Below are 26774 nucleotides of genomic sequence, written 5' to 3'. Positions count from 1 at the left end.
TTAAGGACGTATGGCATACTGATGGTATACATATTTTAGCACTAATAATTGCTTGGAATGACTAACTTCTTGTGAATGCTCTTAAGACCAAAATTTAGTTTGTGATTACTGCAAGTGGATTTAGTAAATTTCCTAAGTAATTACAAATATTGACCCAGCAAATATGAAGAATAGCCCTTCTCCCCCCAGCAACCAAAAAAGCTGTGCATCCTGCCATTTCAGCTCTGTTTCAAGAGAAAGATAAAATACAGAAATTGGCCCTTCTCACATTTTACTGTTGAAAAATGAGTCTTTCAGATGCAGAGATTACAGCCTGCAGAGTTATTGCAATGAACCACATAATCTCTCTCTGCTGTTGCTACCTTTTCCTGACTTCAAGGGCATTTTTTTCTGCATATAACTTCCCCAGAATACAGCAAGAACAGGGCAGGGAGTGCTCAACTGTGAGTTCTGTGGCTTTATCTACATGGTCTTCTGACAGCAGTAGGGACTCTTCCCATCACTCTTAAGCTTCACAGGGATAAAAGCCTCTTGATTAGTAAAAATCACAATGCTGGAAGAAGTAGATAAAATGTACTTATTCTTGCCCACAGTGAATCATATGATAGTCAACACACTCACTTAAAGGCGGAGCTATAAACCGCTGTCATTCTTGCATGTTGTTTCAAGTACATTTACTGGATCAACAGTAATATGCACTACTTAGATATTCAGTGACAGAAAAATATCCTGGGTGCAGTATCTCCTTTTGTAAGAAAGAAAGCTGAGGTGCTACATCTGGCAAAGACTGAGATGAGATACCTTCAATCTACAGCTCCTAAACAATCAGTCAATTCAGACTAGTCCTTGGTAGGGAAAATGCCCTGCTAGAGTCTGTAACAAGCATGTAAGTGATACTGCATGCTAAAACTCAGCTTTGGATATGCGAGTTCTGAATTTTGTAACTGGATGTAGCTCTCAGATGCTTTCTCCCAACAGATCAATCTACCTGTTCCCATCTGCTGATTTTATTTATACAATAACATAACCTCCCTCCCATACAAAGGTTTGGGAGATGCAATTATTAAAACCTACTCTTTTTAACACAGGGATGTTTTATTAGCTCTGGATTCAGTAGAACTTATTAGTAATGCCTTAGAAAATAGAAGGGGGGAAATACTCACTTTCAACATGTTGATTTTTCAAACTGGAAAAAAGTGAAACTTTTAACTTGGAGTCAAAAAAATCTTATTTTGTTCTGTTGCAAACATCTGGACAGTAGAATGTTCTCCTAAGAACTGATTTTCCTTTGTTCTACCTTGAATAAATGCATTTTCCAGTTCAGCCACCAATGAGAAATGAGAATTATATTATTTTAGAGGTCTATTAATTACATCAATCACCGTTCGCAAATGTTCCAGGTGTTTGGATGAATAATATAGTATAGTATAAAGACCTACATTACTATGAAAATTATAATAATGATGCATCAGATAAGGGAAGTAATTTGCTATCCTTGCTCATGTTTCAGTAAGCAATCCAAAGACATGGCATCTAATTTTGCAGGGAAAGAAGCTCTCCCAAGGTACAATGGGATACATAAAGAAGGATCAACAGCCCACAGGAAAAAAACACAAGCCTTTCATTGTATGAGGGGATGTGCAAACATTATGGATTTCCCCTGATGTACTGCTATCCATACACTTATGCTGGGGCAGACTGCTAATGAAATTCCGTTTGCTACCTTGACAGCAAGTCTCAGTTACAGCACTGATGCAAATCTACCCACAGGGCTTCTGCTATCATTAGTATCAAACTGCATCTGCAAAACACTGAAGACAAGCAAGAATTCAATGTCCTCTCTTTTCTGTCTATGTGTGTTTTGTATCAGGTGGTGATGCATGTGAAACAGTGTGTAGCTATTTTTATGCTATTTGCTTAATGTAGTTATCTAGCCTTTCGTAGCCTCCTACAGTAACAAAGAGTGCTCTGACACAGAAGGAGAGCTCATTTTTCCTTTTCTGTCAAAAATTACAGAAGGAATCCTTAATGATTGTTTCTTCAGAACTAATGGCAGCAGGGCTCAAGTTCACCTTGTAGAGGTGTTTGTGCTTTATTTCAAACAATGTGATAAAAAGTTTCATAAAAATGTAGCTAGCTAGGCCTTAGCACCCTGCTTTACATTTATCAAGAAACATCCAAATTGCTTGTGTGCCTAATTACAGTAGCTGGTTCTGACTTTCAGATGCAATCCATTGATGCAAAGCCTCAATCTTTCCACTTGGAGCGCCAGGTTCTCAGAGTCTCAGAGGGATGGAGAAAAAAATAATTTCAGAAATAAATATCAAATCACTTCTTACAAGCCCTACTTTATTTAGCTCTTTATTGAAGCTTACAGGCAGTGCTGTCATTTGGGCTACCAGTCCAATAAAATTTGATATATTTTTCCAGGTTGTGTTCTTAGAAAAAGAAAACAAAATGGTAAACATTGACATTTGTCTCTCCTTTTAAGCATTCAGGACTTGCTATCCATTTGTATGTGCAGTATTTTTAACGTTCTGGAAATCAAGCAACTACAACAGCCTTTCATAGAATCATAGAATCATAGAATAACCAGGCTGGAAGAGACCCACCGGATCATCGAGTCCAATGATTCCTATCAAAATATTCAAATATACCAGTTCCCCTTGCAGTGGGAAATTGGCTTAAATCTTATTTTGCTGCATTTGTTTTATTGTAGTTTGAATCGCATTACTGACAGCTGGGAACAAATACTGCTAAATTACTTCACTGAATGTGCATCTGATAAAAAAAGAAAATGAAGTCTACTAGATGACTCCTTAACAGAAAAGCGCATGCTAGAGACATGAGTCACCAAAGGATTAGCTCTGCAACTTAACACAGCCACATGAACTCAGTGTTCTTTCTCTCTCCCCAGTGGGAACTGTGAAAGGTCTGGATCAATGTCCTCTGCTAGGTCTGCTTAGCACACTGAAAAGGCCATAGTCCTCAGGTGATGCTCACTGATAACTAGCTGGTGACCATTACCCCACAGCTGGTTTCCAGGAGCGATGGGCTCTGAGGTCGAGAAGACCAGTTCAGGCAAAACTACCAGTTCAAACTGTGTTTTTCAGCTGTCAAGCTAACGCAAAGGACTTGGCACTATGCAGAGCAGCGCATGCTCACAAGATCCTGTCTGACAGCAGCACTGAAGGCTGGGAAAAATAAAAAAAGCTGAAGGCCGGGTTCTTTACAGCGTGAATATCATTGTGCAGCTGAGGGAAGCAGATCACCTCCCTGCAATGAACAGCAGCACCATGCTCTGTAGCACCCTGCCTTGCCATGTGTCTTTTATCTGGTGCTACGTTGTTCTTAAGAGGATGGATTGCTGTCTTTGCCTTAGTTCTCTTTGAACGAGTTACTCGGTTCTAGAAGTGTTTGTGTCAAAAAAATCTTTGCATTGCTGAATTAATGAGAAAGAAAGAGAAGCTCATCTTTGCTGTGGGAAACATGCGGAAGATGCTTTGCCTCTCCTGAGAATCTGTGCCCCAGGTAAGGTTTTGCTGCCATTTGAGAAGGTTCCTGAATACAGAGTGCTCTCCCTTTATAGAGGATTCAAGTCACTGAAACCCATGTTCATAGAGGAAGTCCTGTGCATACCACACCCCATGTGGCAGCTGGGCAGCATCCCTGCCCAGGTGTTCCAGCTGTGGCTCACCGTTACCTGGAGAGGGATCTTGTCCTAAGGCTACTCACCATGGCCAGGAGCTCATCTCACATAGGCACATGAGCTGTGGCGATCTAGGTGTCAGAGCCTGCTGTGCAACCCTAAGTCATCTCAGGTCAGCGGGGAGCTGTGCCTAGACAGCCGGCCCCTGCCTGCTCGCTTCTCCCCTGTCTCACTCTGCACCAGGCGTCTGGCTCTGAGAAGCAGCCGATAGAGCCATTCACCAAGGATAACATTCACTGAAAATGTAGCCTTTTGTTTGCTTAATGAGTTACTGCGACAAATCAATTTATTATTTTTTTTTCCCAAACAAAGAATGCCTTATTTGTAACTTGGTTGTGCATTGTTTGAGTGAATGATTTTCAACCTATTTGTTATTACTCTGCCTCTGTGCTGTGCCCAGTCTCTGGTGTTTGGCTGATATTGGCAGGGCTTCCGAGCCAGGACTGGCTAACAAACACAACACAAGTTTAATGAACAGGAAGCAATGAGGTTAGAGTAAGCATTTTCAGCTAAATAAATATTTTATAGGTGATTTTTGAAGCTTTTGGGATGCCAAACTGTCTAGCCATGGTCTGAGCACTCTCCATTCCAAGCAGCAATGCAATTTAGGAAGCAGGAGGACTTCAAAAGAACACCTGTATTTCACACTTATCCTCCCATCACTTTCTTAATCAACTATTCTCCACTTGGTCTATATTCATATCTGTTCTACTTGTCCTACTAAGTAGTTTTTCACAGTAAGAACAAAGTTTAGTCTTACAAGCTAACTGTATTTTTTGAAACACTTCCTGATTTTTCTGCACGTTTCTCTTCTTGAATGACATCAGCGCATCAGCTCGCGTTTTTCAAGACCAAAATAAACACATTGTAAGCAGTATATACTGAGTAAAAATAAGCAAAGTAAAAAATATTGCGTATTCATAGCCAATTTCTGAATAAAAAAATGTGTTGAGTGTTTTATGGAAATAAACCCTGTCCTATCTGGGTTGTAAGTGTATCCTCTTTATACTGAAAAAACAAATGGTAATGATTAGCATAACAACTTAATAATGAATATTCTCTCAGCAGATATTTCACTATGCATACAGTGTAGTTACTATGTCTTTCTCTACAGCTCTTTTGGAGTACTGTACTGACCTTTTTGCCTCTGGCAGCAGACAGAGACTGCAGAAATTCTTTGTTTCGTTCCCCAGACTGTTGATCAATGCAGATTATTTGACATCTGCTACACGGACCCACAACCTGAAATTTCAGTTAAAGAAGGTTCACAGCTTTATATCAAAGCAGTACAGCACAGAACAGCACAAGCTTCTGACCATTTTACTACCTTAAAAAAAACATATTTCACATACTTTTCCTGTGTTATTTCATGCTTTAATTATGTAAGAGGTCAGGCCTGTTCACCTCACGTAGGTACATTTTCAAAGGGTCTGATTGCAAAGATGTCACTGATTTTTTAATCAACCTTTTCTTTTCTTTTTTTTTTTAAGGAAAATTTTCCCAGAGACAGAATCTGAGAAATCAAAACCATTTACATATACAGGCTGGCAGGGCTACTTGCCCAAAGGGTCACTGAATACAAAATTAAGCTAGTGCCTCAGGATTTAACCCAAGGAGGATTTTCTTGGAGTTAAATTAACAGTGTTTAGCTTACACTGTTTCAGTGCAGCTGAAGTATACAGTACGCCCCATTCTTTTTTATAGGCACAGCACTTATGGACAATTAGAATGCAAGACGTGAATTTTCAGAAGTTTATATAATCAGAAGGAATAATGAAAATCTCTACAACAGCATCATACAGAGTATGGTTTTTAAAGTTAATTCCTGTTTGAGCAAGGGTTTGTTTTTAGGGAAAAAAACCTGCAATGAATTTCTCTTTACATTTAAAGGACCAAAAATAAGATGACAGACATATTGCAGTTTCCCTTAATATTGCAACCCTAACTTTTGCAAAGCTGTACCTTACAGAAATTAACTGTTTTAACAGCATCTCAATATACATGTTCTACTTATGTAAAAAGTGTCATAAAATTCAAATAGGGCATATAATTCAACCTGACACTGCAAACATTTTTATATGCTGATTGGAAGTGCTGCCTCACTTCCTTGAGGTACATCTAGAACTGCTTGTACAACACTTCAGTGTAATCACCAAAACCATACATTTGGCTCAGCTTTTCTGAAGATGATTTTCCATGGCTTTAATATTTTACTAAAAGAACAAGAAAACAAGACAGAGAAGGACATATTTTTCCCTACTTTGCTTTGTTCCAACAGCTGCTTCTACCATTTTCCTGGCACCAAGTACCATTAACATAATTTCAACTGTTACTACATCAGTATCTGAATAAGGACCTAAAAGAGACTGGAAAGCACAATGCAAGTTGCATAAGCCTTTCTATTTTCAGCTATTTCAGTGCCAGAAACAGGAATGCCTTTTTATTCTGTAGTTTGACAGTATCTTCCACAACAGGATCCCGAGCTGAAATCCCAAGTGCAACTTCAACCTCCAACAAGCTACACACCAAGGATTTTGTCCTCATCTCCTACCTAAAGCAATTTTTCCTCAATTTTCTGTAACTCTTTTTACAGCTTACTGATCCAAGTACACAAAACAACACAGCAGATAAGCAGAATTTCTACCCCCAGTAAAAAAATGCCTTCTCTATTTCTTACAGTATGCTGACCAGAATTAGGAGTGATGTTTATCACAGCTCCTAGACCTGACTTTAGCACTTCTGTCATTCATACCCTCATTATCATCCCAAGAAAACAATGAATAACTCACTTAAATATCCTAAGCAATGCATTTTCAAAGACATATTTCATATCTCAGGACCAGACAAATCCAATAGAATATGTAATACATATGTGCCTCCTTCCTTTCGGTTTCATTTGTAGCTACTTCATGGATCCTTTGTTGAAGTTTTTCTCAAAAGAATGTAATTATCAATAAAGTCTAACTCTTCAGTATTTTCCTTACAGTACAAAATATATTATGAGATTATACGAAGCATAACATATGAAAAAAACTCTACGAGGCTAGACTTAGACATTTCTTGATTGGAGATTAAGACATAATGTATAAAACAGAGGGCAAAGGATAGTGATTTTTCACTTGTATTCATGTCCAGTCTTTTGGCAGTCAGTTTCTTCATGTGCAGCAATCCAAGGTTACATTTGGACTATTATGCTTAAGAGCAACCAGTATTCTCTCGTGGCATGCTGGCTAAATATTTGCTGCAAACTACATCAAAACAGTGATTATTTTTCTGCTCAGTTGGAGAGAGGTGGGAAATTTTGTGAATTATGAAATAAAAAAAAAAAGGTGTGGAGAAATATGTCAAAACCTCTCAATTATTTTAAAGCACGTTTTCCACAGGTCACAGCATGTTTGGTTTTTTAACATGCTTCATAAATTTCACCTGCACAAACTGTGCCACCCATGTTCCAGTCAAAGCCTGGCAAAAATTGCTCCATCTCCAGAGGTGAAAATACTCTGTGACAGACTGGGACTAGGACAAGGGAGATGAGTTCTCACCTGCAAGCGCAGAGAACCTATTGAAATCTCAGCCCACTCTTCTTCTTCGAAGGACTCTGGTGCACTGATGACAATATTGGCACGGAAACGTCGGATTAATTCCTCTATTTCCAATGGCACTTCTAACCTGTCTCACAGAGTTGACAGAGGAAAAGAAAAAATAAGGTTTATTAACGAGTTCTGTACTAGATTTTTGTTCTGTAAGAATCTAGTGCATAATATGCTTCAGCAAATGTTACTCCAGAATAACCTGAGCCACATTTTATTAGAAAGGCTATGAAAATGGCACAAGGTAATTATAATTTGTAAGCCTTCGACTATAATTTGTAACACTTTGACTACAATTTGTAATCATCTAGGTGGCTTCTTCAGCCACCTGAAACAGTGAAGTAGGTATGAAAGCAGGTAAACAGAATCATAGAATCATAGAATCATAGAATAACCAGGTTGGAAGAGACCCACCGGATCATCGAGTCCAACCAATGCATATGAGAAAATTCCATATTAGTTTCATTTGTTAGAGTAATGGTAACAAATGAAAAGATATTTTGAGTTAACAATCATTTCACTGCTAAATGCTTCTAAAAAGAAGGCAAACAGAAAGTTATTCTGCACATGCTGCAGTGGCAAAAGGGACAAAACCAGCAGACATTGAAGGTGAAAAAGGCCAGTAAAGGCATTTTATGAGACAATGTGTTCCTCATATTATTATTATTTGCCTTTGGAAAGTAGCAGATTGCACCAAATCATAGCTGTTTTGAAAAAAATTAATCTCTGCATGACAATATTTCCACCTCTTTACAAGCATTTGAACTGCCAGAGTATAGATTTGTGTCAGTGCAGAGAACGTATATGAGGCAGACAGAGCAGGAGACTGCATACAAATATTAGAAATCTGGCTGCACCTTAGAATTGTCATTCTTTGCTCTTCTTCTAAAGGAGAAGCCAACCAGCAGCAGAAAAAAAGACATAAAAAGAAAAATTTGCAGGAGAGTTCTCTCAGCATCACTGTTAGTGGGGAAAAGTATTTATTTTTGCATGAACTATTAGGGATGTGAAGAACTTTCAGTATTCCCTCAGCTGTGGTCAGACAACTTTGGAACATTACACCCTACAGCAGAGGCAGAAACCTGGGTAAGTAGTGAAGAGAGAAGTTTCGATCCTGGAAAAGAAGTATATTAAAAAAGTAAGGATTTACAGTTTAAAAGGTGTTTTAAATAAAATGAGGAAAAACATAAGGGAAAATTCTTCACATCAAGCCGCCTTAGCAGATGAGGCCTGTTAGGTGAAAAAAAGAGCTTGATTTTATTTAAAATAGTCTGGATGGTCTTCTTTAGCAGACAAATACACATAAGGATAAACCACCCGTGCAGACTTTCAGTCAAACCACACAAGCCCTGCTCCATGGAGCCTTTGCTGTTCATGACTCCAGCGGCCTGGGGGGAGAAAGCTGGGGTGGGAAGCTGAAGGACTGCACGTTTCTCCTCGAGATCCCACAAGCAATCCCATGGCTGAGACACAGTTCATAATGATTTCAGGAGACAGGAGCCAACGAAAGGTGTAGACTAGGCCAATGCTCAGGCAGACAGGGAGGAAAATAACAGCTATGCTGTTGTGCTTAGTTTTGCTGTGAATTCTTGGAACTTGGATGCTGTGTAGCCTCTAGCTTCGAATGTATCTCGTGACACACAGGTGCCTGCCACATCAGCTGGTACTGGTGGGGGCATCAAAAGCCCCAGTAACATGAGAGCTGGGGCTCCAGTGTCCTAAGCCAGCTGCTGAAAACTACTTTGAGTTTCTACTATTTCATCACTTGCTGTGGCTTCTCCAAGACTGCAATGCCCACACCCCTACTCTCTCTCTGCCTTTAACCTGCCCAGGCTAACCTCCGAAATAATTCACCTCGCCTGCACACTTTTAACCTTGCCCTCAGAACTGCTTCTAATTACTTGGCAGCATGTATCTGAGTAAATTACCCTTATTTCCCCTCCCTCAAAACATGTTCCAGCTGGATGGAGTGACAGGCACCTTCATCCTGTAAATCTCAGCAAAGATCTATTATGAAAATCAGTGGATTTTTCCAAAGCTAACCTGGGTACGTTGGATTTTCCACAGTAGTGGGCCCTGCAGTGCAGAACACATTACACACATCTAAAAGGCAAACTTAAAAAAGAAAATTTGCATCTTCAGGCTTGTATTAAGAACAAGAACATTTGAGCATAAGGCCAGGTCATGGGGTTTTTCACAGAGGTGACCTGTAGCAGCAACACCAGAAAGACAGATGTCTCCATGTACATATAGCTCTCCAACGGTATGTTACATTCCAATTGTTAATTAAATTGCTATTTTAGATTGCCTTGCAAGACCTAAGTGCAAATTCGAAGATGAGTTTTTACTTACAGAAGATACAAACAAAGAAAAATGATTAAAACTCATTGAAATTGTTTTATAAATCTTAGCAGGTTTCCATTAAACAAAAACAAACATACATGCCAAGAAGCCAAATAATGGCTTCTAAAGATGAATAATATTTAATAAAGACCCATATGTGCATATTCTTGAAAGTACATTGCACAGTTCAATATTTGGAAAGTTTGTACACCATGATTTAGTAACAGTACAGAATGATGCTGTATTCATTTCCCTAGCACCCTGAGAAAGCTCTGCATGGCTATAGAGGGAGGAGTTTTCCAGCCTGTGCTGCAGAGTGGGAAGCAAGATGCTTCTCAGGCATCATGGCAGCTCTAGAGCTTCTATCTAGAGCTTCCTTTGAGGAAAAGGAGACTACAAGCCTAGCTGTACTGCAAGATATTAGGTGCAAAATCAGTGGATCATCTGACATTGCATTTTTCACTGAAGTTCCTTATCCTCACTTAGTGCACCCTCTGGTGCTCTACTCTTCTTCTTTGCAGTCAGATTGTATGTCTGGAAGGTTCCTCACCGGGTCTCACCATGTAAAAAGCCCAGTCTGAGTAGGGGATATCTACAAGTGTTGTTCTTACAAGTGGATGTAACCCAGCCAGTCAAGCCTCAAAAGAAGGCATTTACTATCACAGAGAAAGGGTAGTCAAAATGTTTGAGAGATGGACTAATTCAAACCTTTTCCAGGCATTTTTCCCAGAGGAGCACTGACATGATATGCTGAAACTGCCCAGCTGTCTTCTAAAGAAAGAAAGCCCTCTGGCAATGCAATCTCCACTGGTCTGTAGTTGCTTCCTTCAATCAGTGGTTTTAAATCCCAAAGCTATTATACGTATCCTCCTACAGTTATATATATATATATTTTTATATATATATTCCTCCTCCACTCAAAACAGGAATTTCAATGCAGGGGGCATGTTTTGTGGGTGACTAAGAGGAGAAGCGATGACTCTGAGCAGAGGCAGGGAAGTTTTGTGAGACAGGAAAAGGTGGCTCAGAGGCAAATACTACAGTTGTGAGGTGCACGGCTATGATGGAAACCTTAAGGTCAGATTTTCTGCGGAATTGGACTCTTTCCTAGTTATGTTCTAGAAACAACAACTTTCTGGTTTTAGCACATGAAAATTCAGTTGGTAATTGTTTCCTTATCTTTCAATTGTGAGATGATTCTATTTCATTTGCTCCTTGTATATCTTAGTTTTGTACAAGTAAGGTCGAATTCAATAAAGAAATGGAATTAATCTAATTTGGCAAGTAGTTTTAAAGTATTTCTGTTGTGAAAGTTTGCTTTAAATCTTAACCCTTCTCACAGGAAACAAATAGTTCAGTAAGTTGCAATTTTTAGTTTTTTTCACCTACTGTGTTATTCATGCTCAGGAAACACAGTTATCCTTGTTCTTGCCACAAACAGAAGTTGGCTGGTTCCCAATAGCCTCCTGCCACCAAATCATTTGACAAGAATTTTGCATAAGTCTTCCTGAAGATGACTGGCAGAAAAGTTATGTTCAAGTATTTAATCCAGATTTTCAGAAGTCATACATGAAGGAGTAATGATCACATCTTAGTACCTATACATTTGTTGAACAATGAAAAGTAAGTATTTCTAAATTTCCAGGTAAAACAATTATATTGGTATCTTATGGCAAGATTCTGGAGTCCAGGACTGCTGAGATGCATCTGGAGATACAAAGATGTTACCTTGCAGAAACATGTTCCTTCAGCTGCAGAATGCTTGCTACATTTACCAGGAGGTATTGTGCTTCATTCACAAGAGAGAGTGAGATGTTTGCAGCAGGTGCCAGACCTAAAAAAATGAATCGAAAATTCTAAAATGATTGTTAAATTCAGGAAGATTGTACTAGTAATTTCATCTCAACTTTCTTTTGATCTCTGATTCATTCTCATTAAAAAATTACTCATTCAGCTCCAGACACTAAGGAAAGATTCCAAGAATTCCCTCAAACTTTTAAATAATAATGCTGCAATGCATTTAGAAAGTGAGATAAAGCTAAGATTTTACCAAATTCATAAAACAATTTACAAGAGCAATATCGATGGAGTTTTGATGCTCTTACTACTTGATCCATTTTTTGTGATGAAATTTAGTTTTTTAGTTTAAGAATAAATTCTTTGTTTACAGAATTTTCATGATCATTTTCCAAAATGATCATTCAGTATCCAGACAAAATCATGGTCATGGTGACAACTCCCCCCAGTTGTATCTGTACATTGTCACCAAATGTAAGAAGTAGAAGGGCAGCGTAAACACACTTGGGGTATAAATGAACCATTTGAAACATATTAGATAAATATTACATGACTTTTTCACCCTTTATCAAGGTAATCATGTAGTAAGCATGAAGTCCTTGAGCCTGATATTTACTAAGTGAGGAATCACAAATATTTTTAAGAATGACAACATACCTTTTGTGTTTTTCTGATGTGACCTGTTTTTCATGTCTGAGCTTTGTCTTATCAAGTGACATGGACGACCAAGAAACATAGAGAACCAGCCAGCAATTCTTTCTCCACAGTCATACGTTTTTACCCTATTAAGAAAAAGAAGGGCTCAACAAAATGGGATTGCCCAAACATTAATTTGCAAAACTGAAGACAAATTGCAAAGATGTTTATTCAGCTTCTTCCAATACAAAATACAGAATCTGCATTATGTGATGACTGATAAAACAGAGATATGATGTCCTGCATAATTTTATCTCCCAATTTCCACAACTTTACTCCATTAGTCCTGAAGTTAATATTCCCCAGATCTATTTTAGTTTTATACAGTAAAATATCGTGGAATAAAAGATTAAATAATTGTAACGGTCAAGACACTGACGCTGAAGTACAGTAACTGGTAGCCCATATTACAATATTAGAATAAATGTTACTTTCTGCTCTGTCCTTTTTACTAAAACAAAAAAAAAAGAGGATTAATCGGAGTTGAATTTAAGATTTCCCCACTGTGCCATACTGTATGAATTTTTTATGATTCCATCAGGTACAATGATGTTAATTCCCTAATTTAATTTGTTAGTACAGACACTCCACACTAAAACATGGCTCCACTAGCAAAGCACAGGCACCTCTCTATCTGAAGATGGTTTCCTTTACTGGTAAACTGTCTAGTGAGTTATGCAGTGCTGGTAATAGATTTGCCTTCTTTACCTGGATGTAATCTCTCCTGGAAGGATTTTGAGATCACTTCTCTCAGTTCAGAAAGGGCACAGATCAGACCACAGATCAGTGATCCTATTTGCTATTAGATTCTTCAACCCCGAGTAATCTTAACTTCAATATTCATTTAATTATCTGGATTCCTCTCAGAGACAATGGAAAGAAGTAAGTAGCTCCCATCTATATTAGACCTCAGGATGGGATGACTCTTGCTCTCTTTACTGACTACAACAGGAGATTTGACTAATTTTTTGTTAGATTTGATCTATCTTTTAAATGGCATAAACAGATAAGAGGAATGCAAATTCTCTTGCTAATCTAGACAGGATTCTTGTAGCAAGGAGAGTGAGGTAGCAGTGGTCCTATGCTCACCTATTTGTCCTATCCAGCCAAAGAAGCTGATCTGCATGGAGATCATCTACTCTGTGAAACAAGAAAACAGCTCCTCACAGCAAAAATTGCTAAGCTCTAGGATTGAGAAAGGAAGTGGCTTGCCTTTACAGAACACTTTTGTAGGTTCAGCTGAGTTACACAGGTAGAAAGCCAGGACGAGTGAAATCAAAGAGATTTTATAATCCTGCAGGGATCAGATCTCTCTTCAGCACTTGTTCTGAATTTTGGTTATGGTGCATCTCTGCATCCCTTTTCCCACTCTGCACAGATGTGAATTGTGGAGACATTTTACAGAGAAGAAGGACTCGATGCTGTAGGCCTTGTTGATATGGAGCAACTATGAACCACAGCTGCATCTAGCCAGTGATGTCCTAGAGCTGAAATGAAACTCTGGTACAGTGGCAAGAAATAAGGGCCAAAAGGTGAGACTCCACATGAGATTTTATAGTCTGAGCTGAGCAGTTCTTGAGTCCTTGCTGGTCACTGTGTTAAGGAGAAGGCTGCTCTTGAGAAGGCATGAATCTTCCATTGTAACAGTACAGATGAAACAAATTCCCTAAATATTTTTTAGGAGTATTTAAATTCTATCCTAAGCCAACTGACTCTAGCAGCCTTCTGGGGCTTAAGACTGTATAAATCAGGAACAAAGTTTTGGCCCTCTTTTTGACTCCTGCTTTGAGTCACAGTGGCTGAGCTAGAGACAAACAACATTCCTACTATTTCATCGTGTTACTGTGTAGTTTCTATATTCCAGGACTCCTAGGTTTTCAAATTGCTTTCCCTTATTGCTAGACCATTTTCTGAGCAAGTACCATCGCTTCTTCAAGGTCTTACTCAAAGTCTTTCTGCTGTAGCTCAATTCTATTCATTTTCTGCCTGTGTTTATTTTTGTGGAGTACTACTTTACATCTGTCAGCATTACATTTCATTTGGCACATGACAGGCAATTTATAAAGGAGGGTCTATCTTTCTCAGATTTTACTTGCTGTTTGCCTTGAGTTCCCCACTTATCTTCCTATTGTGCCACTTAGATTCAGTGCATTACAGCTGGTCTCTCTAGCCAGGTAAACTATAGAATAAGAAACAAGGACATCTGAAGTCTGACTATTGATCCCAAGGGATATAATACATACATTTACACACAACAGCTCAGTCCACCTTGGTTTTACACCACAACTTTGTCTTCTAACACTGATATCCTTCCTTTGATCTCTTCGGTATTGTGGCCTGTCAAAGAGAGGCTGTGTCCCTCCCTGTTTCAGTGAAGCACTAACCTTGAGCATTTAGGGTCTTCTACAACATCAATAATCTTAACATCACTAGCTTCTACTTGCATCTCTTCCCTGTTAGATATTATATTTCAAAGCCATGTCCCTCCAACGTGAGCAGCACAAGCTGATGGACAACACCTTCCAAAATGAATGCTAACACTGACGAATTGATTCACACAGGAAACGGGCTCATCAAACTTCTGTGGCTGCTGTGAAATTAAACTTCCTCCTGTGACTGCTTGCAGATTCTATATCATGTGCTTTTCTCAGTTATCTCAGCGTAAATTCAGAGTGACCACCTAAGCCAACAGAACTGGATGAAATCACAGCGGCAGAGAGCACAATTAGTAAGAGGAGAATGACTTCAATAGGGGTTTCTTCTGAATAAAAGCCTTATAACAAAGACTTTTGGTCCTGCTGCTCACCTTAGACACTTTGCAGAAAACACCTATACCACAAATCACCTCATGTCCTACTGCAAAACACTGCTTTGCTCCCACATCTTATTTCTTGGCACTGAAGTATCCCCTGCTGAAACGTGGGAACCTGACATCAGCACTGTTGGATCTCTCAGTAATTTGGGAGCCTCATCAACATTGTCCACTCATTCTGCCTTATTTCCTGCCTTGTTTATTTGCTAATCACAGTCTGTGCTGTTCAGTTTGTCTTGTGTTTCCCCTTTCTTTGCCACTGCATCCTTTTCTTCTTCCTCAAAACTCTAAGCCGTTTCCAAAGAAAATTTCCTATTTCAGACATTAAAAATGACACAGTCAGTGACATGAAAGACAAACTACAATCAATAATATGGCAGCAAATCATATGCATACAGACAGAAAGATAACCTAGGCTATTTTACAGCTTGTAATAGATGGGCTAACTACAGGGAGGCTAAGAATGAGTCAACACTAAAGGAAGCGGGACAGATGGTTAAAACAAATGAGTCTGGGTGAATTCCACTACCTGAGGAAAACACACTTCCGAGGAAAAGATCCTCTCTCTCATCTGAATAGCTAGTAGAAAAGGAGATCATTTCCTGCACGGCTCCATTAGGAGATGGCCAGATCTTCTGATGGTTTGCTTATGTTTTACCCTCAGAGAAGCAAATGCAGAGGATTACAAAGAATTAGTATGGCTTGGTTCAAAGAAGCAATAAATCTGTAAGTGGCTTTTTTAGTCAGACTTACCAGAGACTCGGTGAAAAGAAACTTAGTAGATACGCAAACGTACTTTAGGAAGGCATTTGATATACTGCCACTCAGAAAACTTAATGACACTGGGAAGTACTTAAAAATATGATGGATAAACACTTAAGTTCACTGATAGGAAATTAATTTATTCATAATGTTGTATTTCACTGAAGTGGCATGTCTCTTGATTAGAGTTAATGTTATTTCACATACCCACCTGCAATATTTCCAAGATTGCTAAGGGGACACTGATCAACATGGGTGGTCATAACAAAATTAAAAACGGTTGCAGATATGGAAAGCTGTTTATAACTTCAGCATGTTCTAGCAATTTTAAATCTGTGCAGCATGAATAGGGCAAAGTTGCCAGCATCATTACTGCCAAACAAGTGAACTGAATTCTAAAGTCTTGTTGAAGCCTCCAGTTAGCATTTGGAAGCAACTTTCCTTTTTCTCATCCTTACAGCAAGTAAAACAAAGTTCTCCCTTATTCAAGTGAGTGCCAAGTCACCATAGTCCCTTGAATCATCCTTCCTCTCCATTTTTACTTTTATTATTTTTTTACCGTTTCCTATCAGACATGCCAAATTTACCTGCCTAAATCTGTCTTCTCCTGCTCTATTAAGTCGTTTATTGCTTTCCACCCTCCCCCACATTTTTTAAGGACTTTTATCCCTACGTATCAATCTGATCATGTCCCAAGTGTCACTGCCATGATTTTCAGCCTCAGTTCCTCTCTGCTTTCACTTACCTATGTGAACAGACTTTACTCTCACAGATCACAGTCTCTTTTCCAGTATTTTCTTCTAGTGATACAGATATTGGGTCCATGCCTGGAAGGGCAGAGAGCATGTCATATTTAAATAAAGCATATATGCAGAAATATAGAGCCATGAAAAAAAGTTCTTAGTTTTGCACCTGCTCTCAATCACAGCAGCTTCCCAAATAGTGTATGTCAAAAATCCTCTTTCTTTTTGCTATAATTATATTCTTTGCCAGCAGGTGGCTCCAAATGATAATGCAAAGAGCAAAAGCCGCAGATTACCTTGGTACCCAAACCACATTAAGGAACACACAATTTTAGCTTTTAGTAAATTCATTCTCTGTGTATCTCAGGCAACACAACTGGGATAGCATTACTCCCTCAGCTGTGATTTCTGTTTCAAGGATGAGTTTACCGCTGTTGTGCCTCCCCTGTCAAGCAAATCAGGAGATAAGTTTAATCACTGTCAGTTTGGCTTTTAATTTGAGTGGTAGGATAGAGTGATCAGAAAGATTAAGTATGGAAATGGCAAGGGAAGAGAAAAAAATAAGGAAAGAAATGTTAGATGCCATAAAATAACTTAAAGATACAATAATACAATAATTTAAAGATAAAATGTATGGAAACCAGTAATGACAGAAGTATTCCCATCGACCATATCTAAGTTTAAATCAGATGAGGAATTCCTGGTAATGCTCTATGTTAAGTTTCTTCTATAGTTTTCTTATCTTGAACAGAATGAGTCTTCTCCCAAGTGACGGGGGACAGGACAAGAGGAAATCGCCTCAAGCTCTGCCATGGGAGGTTCAGGCTGGACATCAGAAAAAAAAATTTCACAGAAAGGGTCATTGGGCACTGGCAGAGGCTGCCCAGGGAGAAGGTTGAGTCACCATCCCTGGAGGTGTTTAAGGGATGGGTGGATGAGGTGCTCAGGCACGTGGTTTAGTGCTTGGTAGGAATGGTTGGACTCGATGGTCCTGGAGGTCTTTTCCGACCAAGTGATTCTGTGATTCTGTGAGTAGAGGAGATGGAAAAGCTATTGTGGCTTATTAGAAGCAAGAGAAGCTGAACTGTTTTGCTTTCTGTTAATTGAAAGCAATCATCTTAAACGACGAATGAAGGATTTTACTGTGTGGCTTCAATGAATCCAACTCTTTTCCATTATATTGCAACATAAATCAGAAAAGACTGATCTGCTGTATCCCAGCTTTATATCAGCATGTTTTCATTTCACTCATTACTTCCTGTTTATATTATTGTGTAGAATTATGAACCAAACTCTACCAGCTCTGTGATATGATGAAATCAAATTGTTTTATTCTCTTATGGAGAGTCATGAAATACAGCTCAGATTCACGATATCCCAACTATCAGCTCTGTTACACACAAGTGGAAAGACTTCTACTCTTTTTTTCAGCTAATGATGTAGGTATAGTTCGGAAGTGAAGACAGAGGAAAAGCTGGGTTCACTTAAGAAAATCAACCACCTAAATAATAAAGGCATTGAACTCGCTTGCAACAGCCTAAAAAAGCTATTGTTGTCATCTTATAAACTACAACTAATGCTCTTGTACTTTGAAAAAACTAAGCATTAGCACCACTCCTTCTGGAAAATAAGAATTTGAAAGGTTTCATCATGTAAGCATCCTTAGCTGTTATATCTTTTAAAAATACTTTCTAAGCAAGGCATAATCACAAACTTTCTTAAAATAACAGTCTCAGGCTTTAAAAAGCCCTGCTTTTATACACCAGCAAGTGCATCACATTTTTATTGAATAGCATACATTTTACAGGGATGTGTGTAGGTCAGTTAAACATTGTTAATTACAATTTTATTCTATCTTAAGGCAAAAAAAATAAAGCAAAACATTGCCAGTTACTAAAATGTAAAAGCTGTCATTCTCCATGGTCATTTGCTTGATAATAAAATTCACAGATGTGCTCACAGTATTAATATAAAAAATATTCTTGTCCTTATAGCTCCTATTTTCAGTCAATGGGAAAAATTAGGGTCTATTATTTCAATAGGCTAAAATATAAACTATTAATGTATATTCTTTCATCAGTGTATGCACTTAATTCCCATTATTTTTATTGGCAGTAACACATGACTAGTTGGAAGCACAATAAACTCCATAAAGTGTAATTAGTTGCTTGCTAGCATCTTTCTACTCCAATATTTTAAAGGATCTTCACAACACTCAAAATTTCTCCCTCTGTGCAGTGGCAAACTAATGCCCAACTTGCCAGAGTATTGCTGATTGTTAGCTAAAATGGAAAGAGAGAGAGTCTTCTACAGAAATGTAGTCTCAGCCAAATTCTGCTCGTAATAAAATTCTGTTTGGAATACGTGTAATCTGTGCCCCCATGTATTTGATGAGGCGGGAATATAAGATTTCCCTTGATTCCCACACAAGTAATATGGCTTCTAGAAATAAAAGTACTTGTTCCTTCCTGCATTTAAGGTGCTGGGAGCCTAAACTGCTTCAGTTAAGATACAGGAGCTTGCCTTTCTCCACAGGGTCTTACTTAAAGTTACACTGATTTTCCCAAAGTGCGTCCTCTGGTAGCTAGGGTTACTTATATTGTTATATTGTTAGTAATATAGGAAATGTCTGTTAACAAACACATACTCTAAGAAAATAATTCTGACAAAATACAGAAATGCAGTTTCCCAAAATTAAACTATCAATTCCTCTACCAAAGTAAAGTACAGCCTATGAGAGACCAAGCACAAGTCCTTCCTTTCGATCTACTCTCATTTACCCCCTTCCTCAGATACCAGGGGAATACCTGGAATTCCTTCGCTGCCATGCAAGCCAACTAATTTTGCTGGCATGTCAGTGAAGGATCCTAAGCCTTCAAGCAGTTTTGTCCTTGTCAAGAGCTCTAGTCTGGTGCCCTGTGGGGATGCCAGGATCACACAGCTAGGTCAGTGAGCTGGCAGGTCTGCCTATCCACAGCTGGTTGTTGACAGGCTACAGAGAAACACCCTACATGCAGGGGTTAAAGAAAGAACATGAAGCATTGTCTCATCACACAGGGGATTCAGCAAAAGGTATTAAAGTAGTTACTGTCACACTAAATCACGCTGACAATTCTATTTTGTTGGACAGAGAAGACAGAGAATATTAAACTGTACTGAAATAAAGCAGCCATAAACAAATCTCCCACTAATGACAAGTTCTAGAGGGAGCGGAAAGCACGTGCCTGGAGGGGGAAGAGAGGACAGACTCATTATGTTTGAAAAGTGGCAAAGATAGTCTTCACCATAATCTAATAGCAAAAAAAAAAATCTAACAGCAGCAAAACGTTCTTTAAGAATGCCACATGATTCAGCTCTGTGGGATTCACCCACTGGGCTCTGGGCACTTACCAGAGGCACCTAATCCAGCAGCACAGTTGCCTTGGGCTCTCTCTATGGGAGAGAGACTCCTCCAGACAGCAAACCACGGTCTAGATGGAGACCATTGCCACAGCCTGCTCTCACAATAGGAAAAGCACAGATGACAGCAGAGAAACTAGTACAGAAAGCAGAGTGGTTACAGCCTCCTTGAGGAGGATCAGGAGGATGGTAACTATTTGACTGCAGTCGCTACCCAGTCAGCTGGGAGCCGCTGCGTTTTCACACTCACTGGTGTGGGAGGATTCAGTAAATGTGCAACTCAAAGGTTTTTCTCTCTCTTTATTTCATCACTGTCGCCTCCCTCACCCACTGCTCACCGCCAGATATGTCTCCATCACACTGAGAAGAACAGAGAAACTGCACGGGGACTATGAGGGCAAGGGGAGGAAAAGTAAGAGTTGAGGAAAACAAAGCTCATTTTGGAAAGATACATGCTACTGTGGCTGAGAAAAGGCAGTTTGGGTGGGAGGCATTTAGCGGGAGCAATAATTCACAAAGCAACAAAGCTGGAAGAGACTTGGAGGTGGCTGTAGTTAGCAGGCTAAGTGTTACAAATCTGAAATACCATTAGCCACTAACATAGACCAGTGAAGGCTCTGAGCTGCACACAGAAGGCCAGGCTCATCAGAGGTCTAGTGCTCCTCACCACACTGATCACTGCTCCAGCTACAGAAACAGTGTTCAGCTTCAGGTCCTACATTAGCAACAAACTACTGACAGGCTGGACAGAGTGGTGACAAAAGTGACAGTGATTACCATGGCATTTTCAAGGAGTCAACAAATTAAATTAAATCTGTCTGCCCGGAAATTATTGTAGTGGGAGATATAAAAATCACCCACGTATGTGAAGGGATAGAAGAAAAATTATAAATTTAATACAAACAAACAAATAATGCATTTAGACTGAAGGTAAAAGGAGAGAAAACAAAATAAATATTGGAACAACTTTCTACATATTTATTTGCTTAGTCTTGCCCCACTGGTTCCTATGTGTTCCCATCACTGTGCTATCTTACGAGCAATAACCTCTGGAATAGCATCCCCAAGCAAATGACTGCCATTATCTCACTGTCAAGCTTTAAAAAAAAATTACCACAGGTTGCAAGTACACTCTTAAAGCAAAAAATACCAGGACTATTATAAAAGAGGGCCTAGGTCACTTTATGGCCTAAAATTATTGGTATGTAGAGTCATTATACAAAGAATGAAATGATTCTACTGCTACATGCTGACTGTACCAAAGCAGGCTATAAATAAATGCAAACTTAGATTCTCTTAGTGCACACTGGAGATTTGATTAATCACTTTTGGGTGGACAAGTGATCCACAGATGTGGTCCATGACTTCTGGAGGGAAATGGTTCTTGCGTTCATAGGAAGGAAGGTGAATGACAGTGAAAATTCCAAAAGTGACATAAAGTAAAATGAAGGATTTAAAGGTGTATTTCTCCCTGGCATTAACTATGGCAAGAGACTGTAAATCTCAGTGAGAAATGGGCATCTTGACTGTCATTTTGCTGGGAAGACTTGTTCCTGACTCCCTGAAGTGTGTCAGTGAAGGTATTATTGACAGGTAAACATACTAATGTATATGCACTTGTCTGAACAATGTGGTACTAGCACAGAAAAAAATTAAGAATGCTCGCAGAAGAGCAGAATGACGCAATCAAAAGGCCCAACTGATCTGAATATCTGAAAATGTGAAGTATATAAATGGAGAAGGTTTGGCCAAGACTTCACACTGTGCGTGCAAGCAAGAAGTACGGGCAGAAAGGAAGAGAGGGGGAAAGGAACTGAATGTCTAGAAATAATTTGTTCTGAATCACTTGATGATTCAAATGGGAAAGAAGACTGACTATGCAACTGTACTAAAAAAATATGAGGTGCAAGGTGCCACACATAGAACTGAAATAAATTAACAATACCTTTTGAAAGAAAGGTTATAAGAGGAAAGAGTGGGGAACAGTTACTTTTGTGCCAGTGAACCTGCCTGGAATCCTGAAGAAGTGTCTAGGTTGTGTTAGAGATCAGAAACTCACACACAAAATTACACAAGACTAGCGGACATACACAAATGTGCATTTGACAAACCTATTCCAGACAGAAGAAGACAACTGGTCAAACTTAATTTTAAAGAGTGTGCTTAGAGGGCTGGAAAGGACAACAGTGGTAAGGTACAAAGTGAAAGGAGGCTGTAGTTACAGATGCACTCATAGAGATTTCTAACAAAGGGTGAAAAATCTGAATATAGGTTCCCTTGTTTTGCTCTGAAAACATGGGCACATATATTATTAATGGTTAAGATATACAGGCTGTGTAAATGTTAGACCCCAGGGAAATGATGAACACCATTCAGCCACATGCAAACTCAGCATTAATAATGACTTCTGTGGAATATAAACCTGTTCCAGTGTTTAATGCTAATAGCACTCAGCAAAATAAATAATTTGCACCCACAAGTAGCAAAGGGCTTTCCATAATATGTTCTACAAGTTTTTTTCTTCCCTCACCCTGCCACTTAGCAGAGAATAAAAAGGATTTTGATGAATCCAGAGAAACCCACGCTTCATGAAATATTTGCTGTCTAGTGCAAGTATTTAATTGAGCTAAATAATATCCAGTCCCTATTTTAATTCATACTAATTTCTGCTGAAGAGTCCACCCCTTTAGTCCCACAGCTGGAAGGAGTAGGAGAACTATGAAATGGGAAGATCTTTGGCCAGGATGTTTGATGTTGGACTCCTTTAGCTTTGCAGGTATAACAGGCCCTTCAGACTGATGGACTTTATGATGGGGAGAGATAGACTAGTCAGTAAATTTCCTCATTTGCCAATTCATTACTCCTTCCTGAAGTCTCCACTTAGTGACTGCACATACGCAGTCACTGTGCACCTCTCTGTCAGTCCCAACAACAAGCTAGGAAACTACTCAGCTGTATATTGCAGCCTGGGCTTTCTTTGCCCACAGCTGGTAGCAGAATTTGTCCCTGAAATCAGTAAGTATACACAGCATTCAGTAGTTTGATGGGTGCATGGAGGGGTGTCTGCCTAGAAGTTTGTCATGAATAAGGAAGGGAGGAAAAGGATCTTGGTTACTAACCTTCTGCCTCAATGACCATAATGTTTTGCTTCAGATCAATTGAAGGATTTACAAGACACAACCTTGGCTCCTGCTTCTGAGTCATGCAAACTCCATTCTGGTTTACAACCATCCAGTTGCGATCATACAGCAAACCCTGGTTTCCTACTGGCCATTCTGTAACCTGGCAAAGCATCAGGAGAGGACAGAAAGGTTTAGAAAATGTTAGAGGCACTAATGACTTCATGCTGAAAAGAAAAGAGAGGGAAAAGAAACCATTAATGAAATACTTTGAAATCAGGGAAACATATATGAACCAGTGTCAACGTTTCATAAGAGATGCCTTAACTGCAAAAATAAAGGTATCGCTGTACAAAGCTGAAAAAGCAAAATGGAGTTACTATAGTTTGTTACATGTTATCATACACTTTGATTTATCATAGCTAAGAGAATACAGTAAACAACCTCTGAAACACTCTGAAAACTGTTTTCAGTTTTACACTCACCCATTTTTAGGATCTTTCACCCTTTTAATTTGCAAAGCATGGACATTCCATGGGAGTTGTACGTGAATTAAGGTAAAACCAACCAAACAAAAAGCAAAAAAAATGTGAAATTCGAAATCCTGAAAAAACTTCCATATTTTTCATGAAACTGGAACCACTTTACAAATTAGTCTATTTGAGAAAAACTCTACCACTGAGGTTTCTGGTTTAGCTAGGAGCATAATAGTTTCTCCAGATACCCCCAGATACCCTTACAACAAACCACATTGTCTTCTTTGCTAACTGTTCTTCCATTACTTCTATAACACTCTCTACATCCAATAGCCTATACGAGCATATTGTCTTTGCCTTCGTGTACATTTTTCTAGTGAAAAGAACATCTGTTACTGATGCTACACAGATGGTAATCTTGAAATCCAAAATGAGAGCAATTTTAATAATGCCTTTGGGTGATATTAATAACTGCTTTCTCCTTCAGAATGTTAAAATATTAATACCATTCTTTAAACATAAAGCTGGGCATTGAAATATACTGCTTCAACTCATGTATGTTTTCTAGTCACAGTTGAGTTGAGCAAAAGTTAACTACAGATGAACTTTGTTTAATACTTGTAGAAGAGCTTTGTGCAGTTAATATGAATTAACTGGCAAAAGACTTCAGCAAAGAGTATTGAGAAAAAAAAATGTCAGGCATAGCCTGATGCTCTGAAGAAAAGCATGGCTGAAAGCACTGATGAGATTAATTAAAAATCACATTTTTGTTTAGCATGTGCTCTATCCAAAACTTCACAGAGCCGTGATATCCCACTCATAAAATTTTCCAGGTTTTATAGAAACCTGCAGCAGTAGCTTGATGCTGACAGCCTGACTGAAACTGAGGACAGGCGCTCTGAAACTGAAAACTTAAAGCATAAAGTTGAACTCTGAATAATCTGGCCACAGCGCTATCAGCTGCATTGAATACAGAAAACACATGATCACTAGGAATTTACATTGTATTTTAAATTAAAAGCTAATTTGTCTTCTGTGTTGAGTTGCAACTTTTATACTCCAGGATCTACTGCACAAATAATAAAGTTATTTTTAATAATAAAGTTTAAAGTCCCAACCTTTTTGACCAGGCAAACTGCATTATGTAATTATGCAAAATTCATTGACATGAGAGATGACCATGTTTAATAATGGATGCTTAAACCACATTTTTATGTTGGAAAAGGAGAAAAAACTGATCTGAGATAGAGGTTACTCCTCTTCTTTGCTTCTACCCATTTAATAAAATAATTGCAGGGAAAAGAAAGTGCTTTTATGAGGTTAGAATTTTTGCCCCCACACTTTCTGTGTGTAAAAACCCCATGGAACAACACTGAACTGAAACAGTCCTGTGGACAGGAACATTCTAAAATGCACAGGCTGCAGGAACTGTGAGCTGATGATCTTCATGCCAAGCTTCGTCCCCCTCAGCTGCCAAAGCACTCTGCACTCTCATTTTCTCTAGAGGTCAAGCACCTCCCATACTAAACCACTTAGAATAGAGCAGAGAAATCAGAGTTTAGAAGAGGAAGAGATTATGTGACTCTAAAGAGGAGATCAAACAGCTGTGAGTTTGTACTCATATCCTCATCGAGTTTCTCCTCCCTTCACTAATCAAGTCATCTGTCGTGCAGCCAGTAAGTCAGCAGGCTGACTTCACTGGCAGATGGGCTGGGTCCTGCACACACAGCTAGCTGGAATTTTCCACTGCACTTATTATTTTATACAAACGCAAGCAATCATACTTACCATAAAGCCTATTTACTACATATGCTAAAGGTTTGACCTACCATAACAGCTGGAGTCCTGCACTTGAACTTAAAAATCTATGAGATTCCAATCTCAAGTATCCAAGTACAAGATGAGTGAATTTATTGCTGCCCAATATCTAAACAACTTTCACCTTTTCATACCATAGAATAGAATTGAGAACTAGCTTTATCAACTAGCTTAGGGCTACCTTATAACTGATAAAAAGAAGATAAAATTTTTAATTGGGAAAATATTTTTCTATCTTTCCAACAACTACAAAGCATCTTAAGATATTTCATTCCTGCCTACAGGAAAGATGGGGAGGGATTCTTTATGAGGTAGTGTAGCGACAGGACAAGGCATTACAGTTGTAAGCTGAAAGAGGGAAGATTTAGACATTAGCAAGAAATTTTTTACTGTGAGGGTGGTGAGGCACTGGAACAGGTTGCCCAGAGAAGTCGTGGATGCCCCATCCCTGGAGGTGATCAAGGCCAGGTTAGATGGGGCTTTGAGCAACCTGATCCAGTGGAAGGTGCCCTTGCCCATGGCAGGGGGACTGGAATCTTTATGGTCCCTTCCAACCCAAATTATTCTATGATTCTATGATTTTAGATTTAAAACATGAAACCGAATTTCAATTCTTGGCTTCTATACTGAACTATAAACTACGTGATTATTACTTCAGAAGTTTATAAGTTTACTAAAGTGAGGAGATTATGTAATGTTAAATGTGAGGTCTGTATGACAAAGATCACTAAGAGCTTTGCAAAGCAACACTTTTCTACAAGATTCAGTCTTTTAATGATAAAGCTCAGAAACACTGGTATAATGAATATTTTCAAAGGCAAAATGACTTTCAGGATTTGATTCCATTTAATTGTGGTAAGGTTTCTCTAGCACGTTGCGCTTCAAACTGCAGTGCCATGAGGCATGGGTAATTTTCCCATTTCAAGAGGATAAGATTTGTGGGTAGAGATGCATTCTACAGTTAATGATTATGTGGGTTCTGGCAGCAGTGGCTTTCAATTTTACTTTCAACCACTGGGAAGAGACCAAGCTACTACCTGATTTAGAATGGGATTAACTGATTTTTAAAGTTTATTTTAAATGGTTGGCTCTAAGTTGTCACTTGCACTTCTTCTATAGGCAGGCAATGAGGCTGACAGATCTTTCCATGGGTAGCTATAAATGCATGACAAGTCTAGAAGTGTCACTCAGGCCTTTTGGGAAAAAAAAACCCCTGAAGAATATCTGATGGACAGGAAGAAGATCGTGAAAGCAAGCTTTTTTTTTTTGAGGTTCACTGCCATATCATGAAAATAATTAATCTTTTGGCTGCATCTCCTGGTGTGCTCTCCTTATGCATTGAAAGTATTTTTTGTCATATCTATTAGGCCAATTTCTACTGGTCCTTCACATGTACTCATGTATGTTCTATAAACTAACTGCAAAGGCACAAAGAAATGCTCTTTTAGAAGACAAGAAGAATTAACTGCCATTGATAGTGAACTTTGAGTCCCTTCCAATACCATATACT

The 26774-nt window shown here is 38.8% G+C and overlaps 1 protein-coding gene across 1 annotated transcript in view; it reads right to left on the bottom strand.

Moving 5' to 3' along the window:
* Positions 1-26774, bottom strand: part of MOCOS (molybdenum cofactor sulfurase) — a 213001-nt gene that overhangs the window by 6020 nt on the left and 180207 nt on the right. The window contains exons 9-14 of the mRNA XM_069852989.1: positions 22971-23133; positions 16455-16536; positions 12097-12221; positions 11371-11476; positions 7252-7378; positions 4847-4951 (exon numbers count right to left, since the gene is read on the bottom strand). Coding sequence (XP_069709090.1) covers positions 4847-4951; positions 7252-7378; positions 11371-11476; positions 12097-12221; positions 16455-16536; positions 22971-23133 — 708 coding nt within the window. The remainder of the gene's footprint in view (positions 1-4846; positions 4952-7251; positions 7379-11370; positions 11477-12096; positions 12222-16454; positions 16537-22970; positions 23134-26774) is intronic.

The sequence above is a fragment of the Phaenicophaeus curvirostris genome, chromosome 3, assembly GCF_032191515.1.
Source record: "Phaenicophaeus curvirostris isolate KB17595 chromosome 3, BPBGC_Pcur_1.0, whole genome shotgun sequence".
NCBI lineage: Eukaryota > Metazoa > Chordata > Aves > Cuculiformes > Cuculidae > Phaenicophaeus > Phaenicophaeus curvirostris.
The sequence above is the reverse complement of the archived record's forward strand: the minus strand, read 5'-3'. Positions and strand labels throughout refer to the sequence as shown.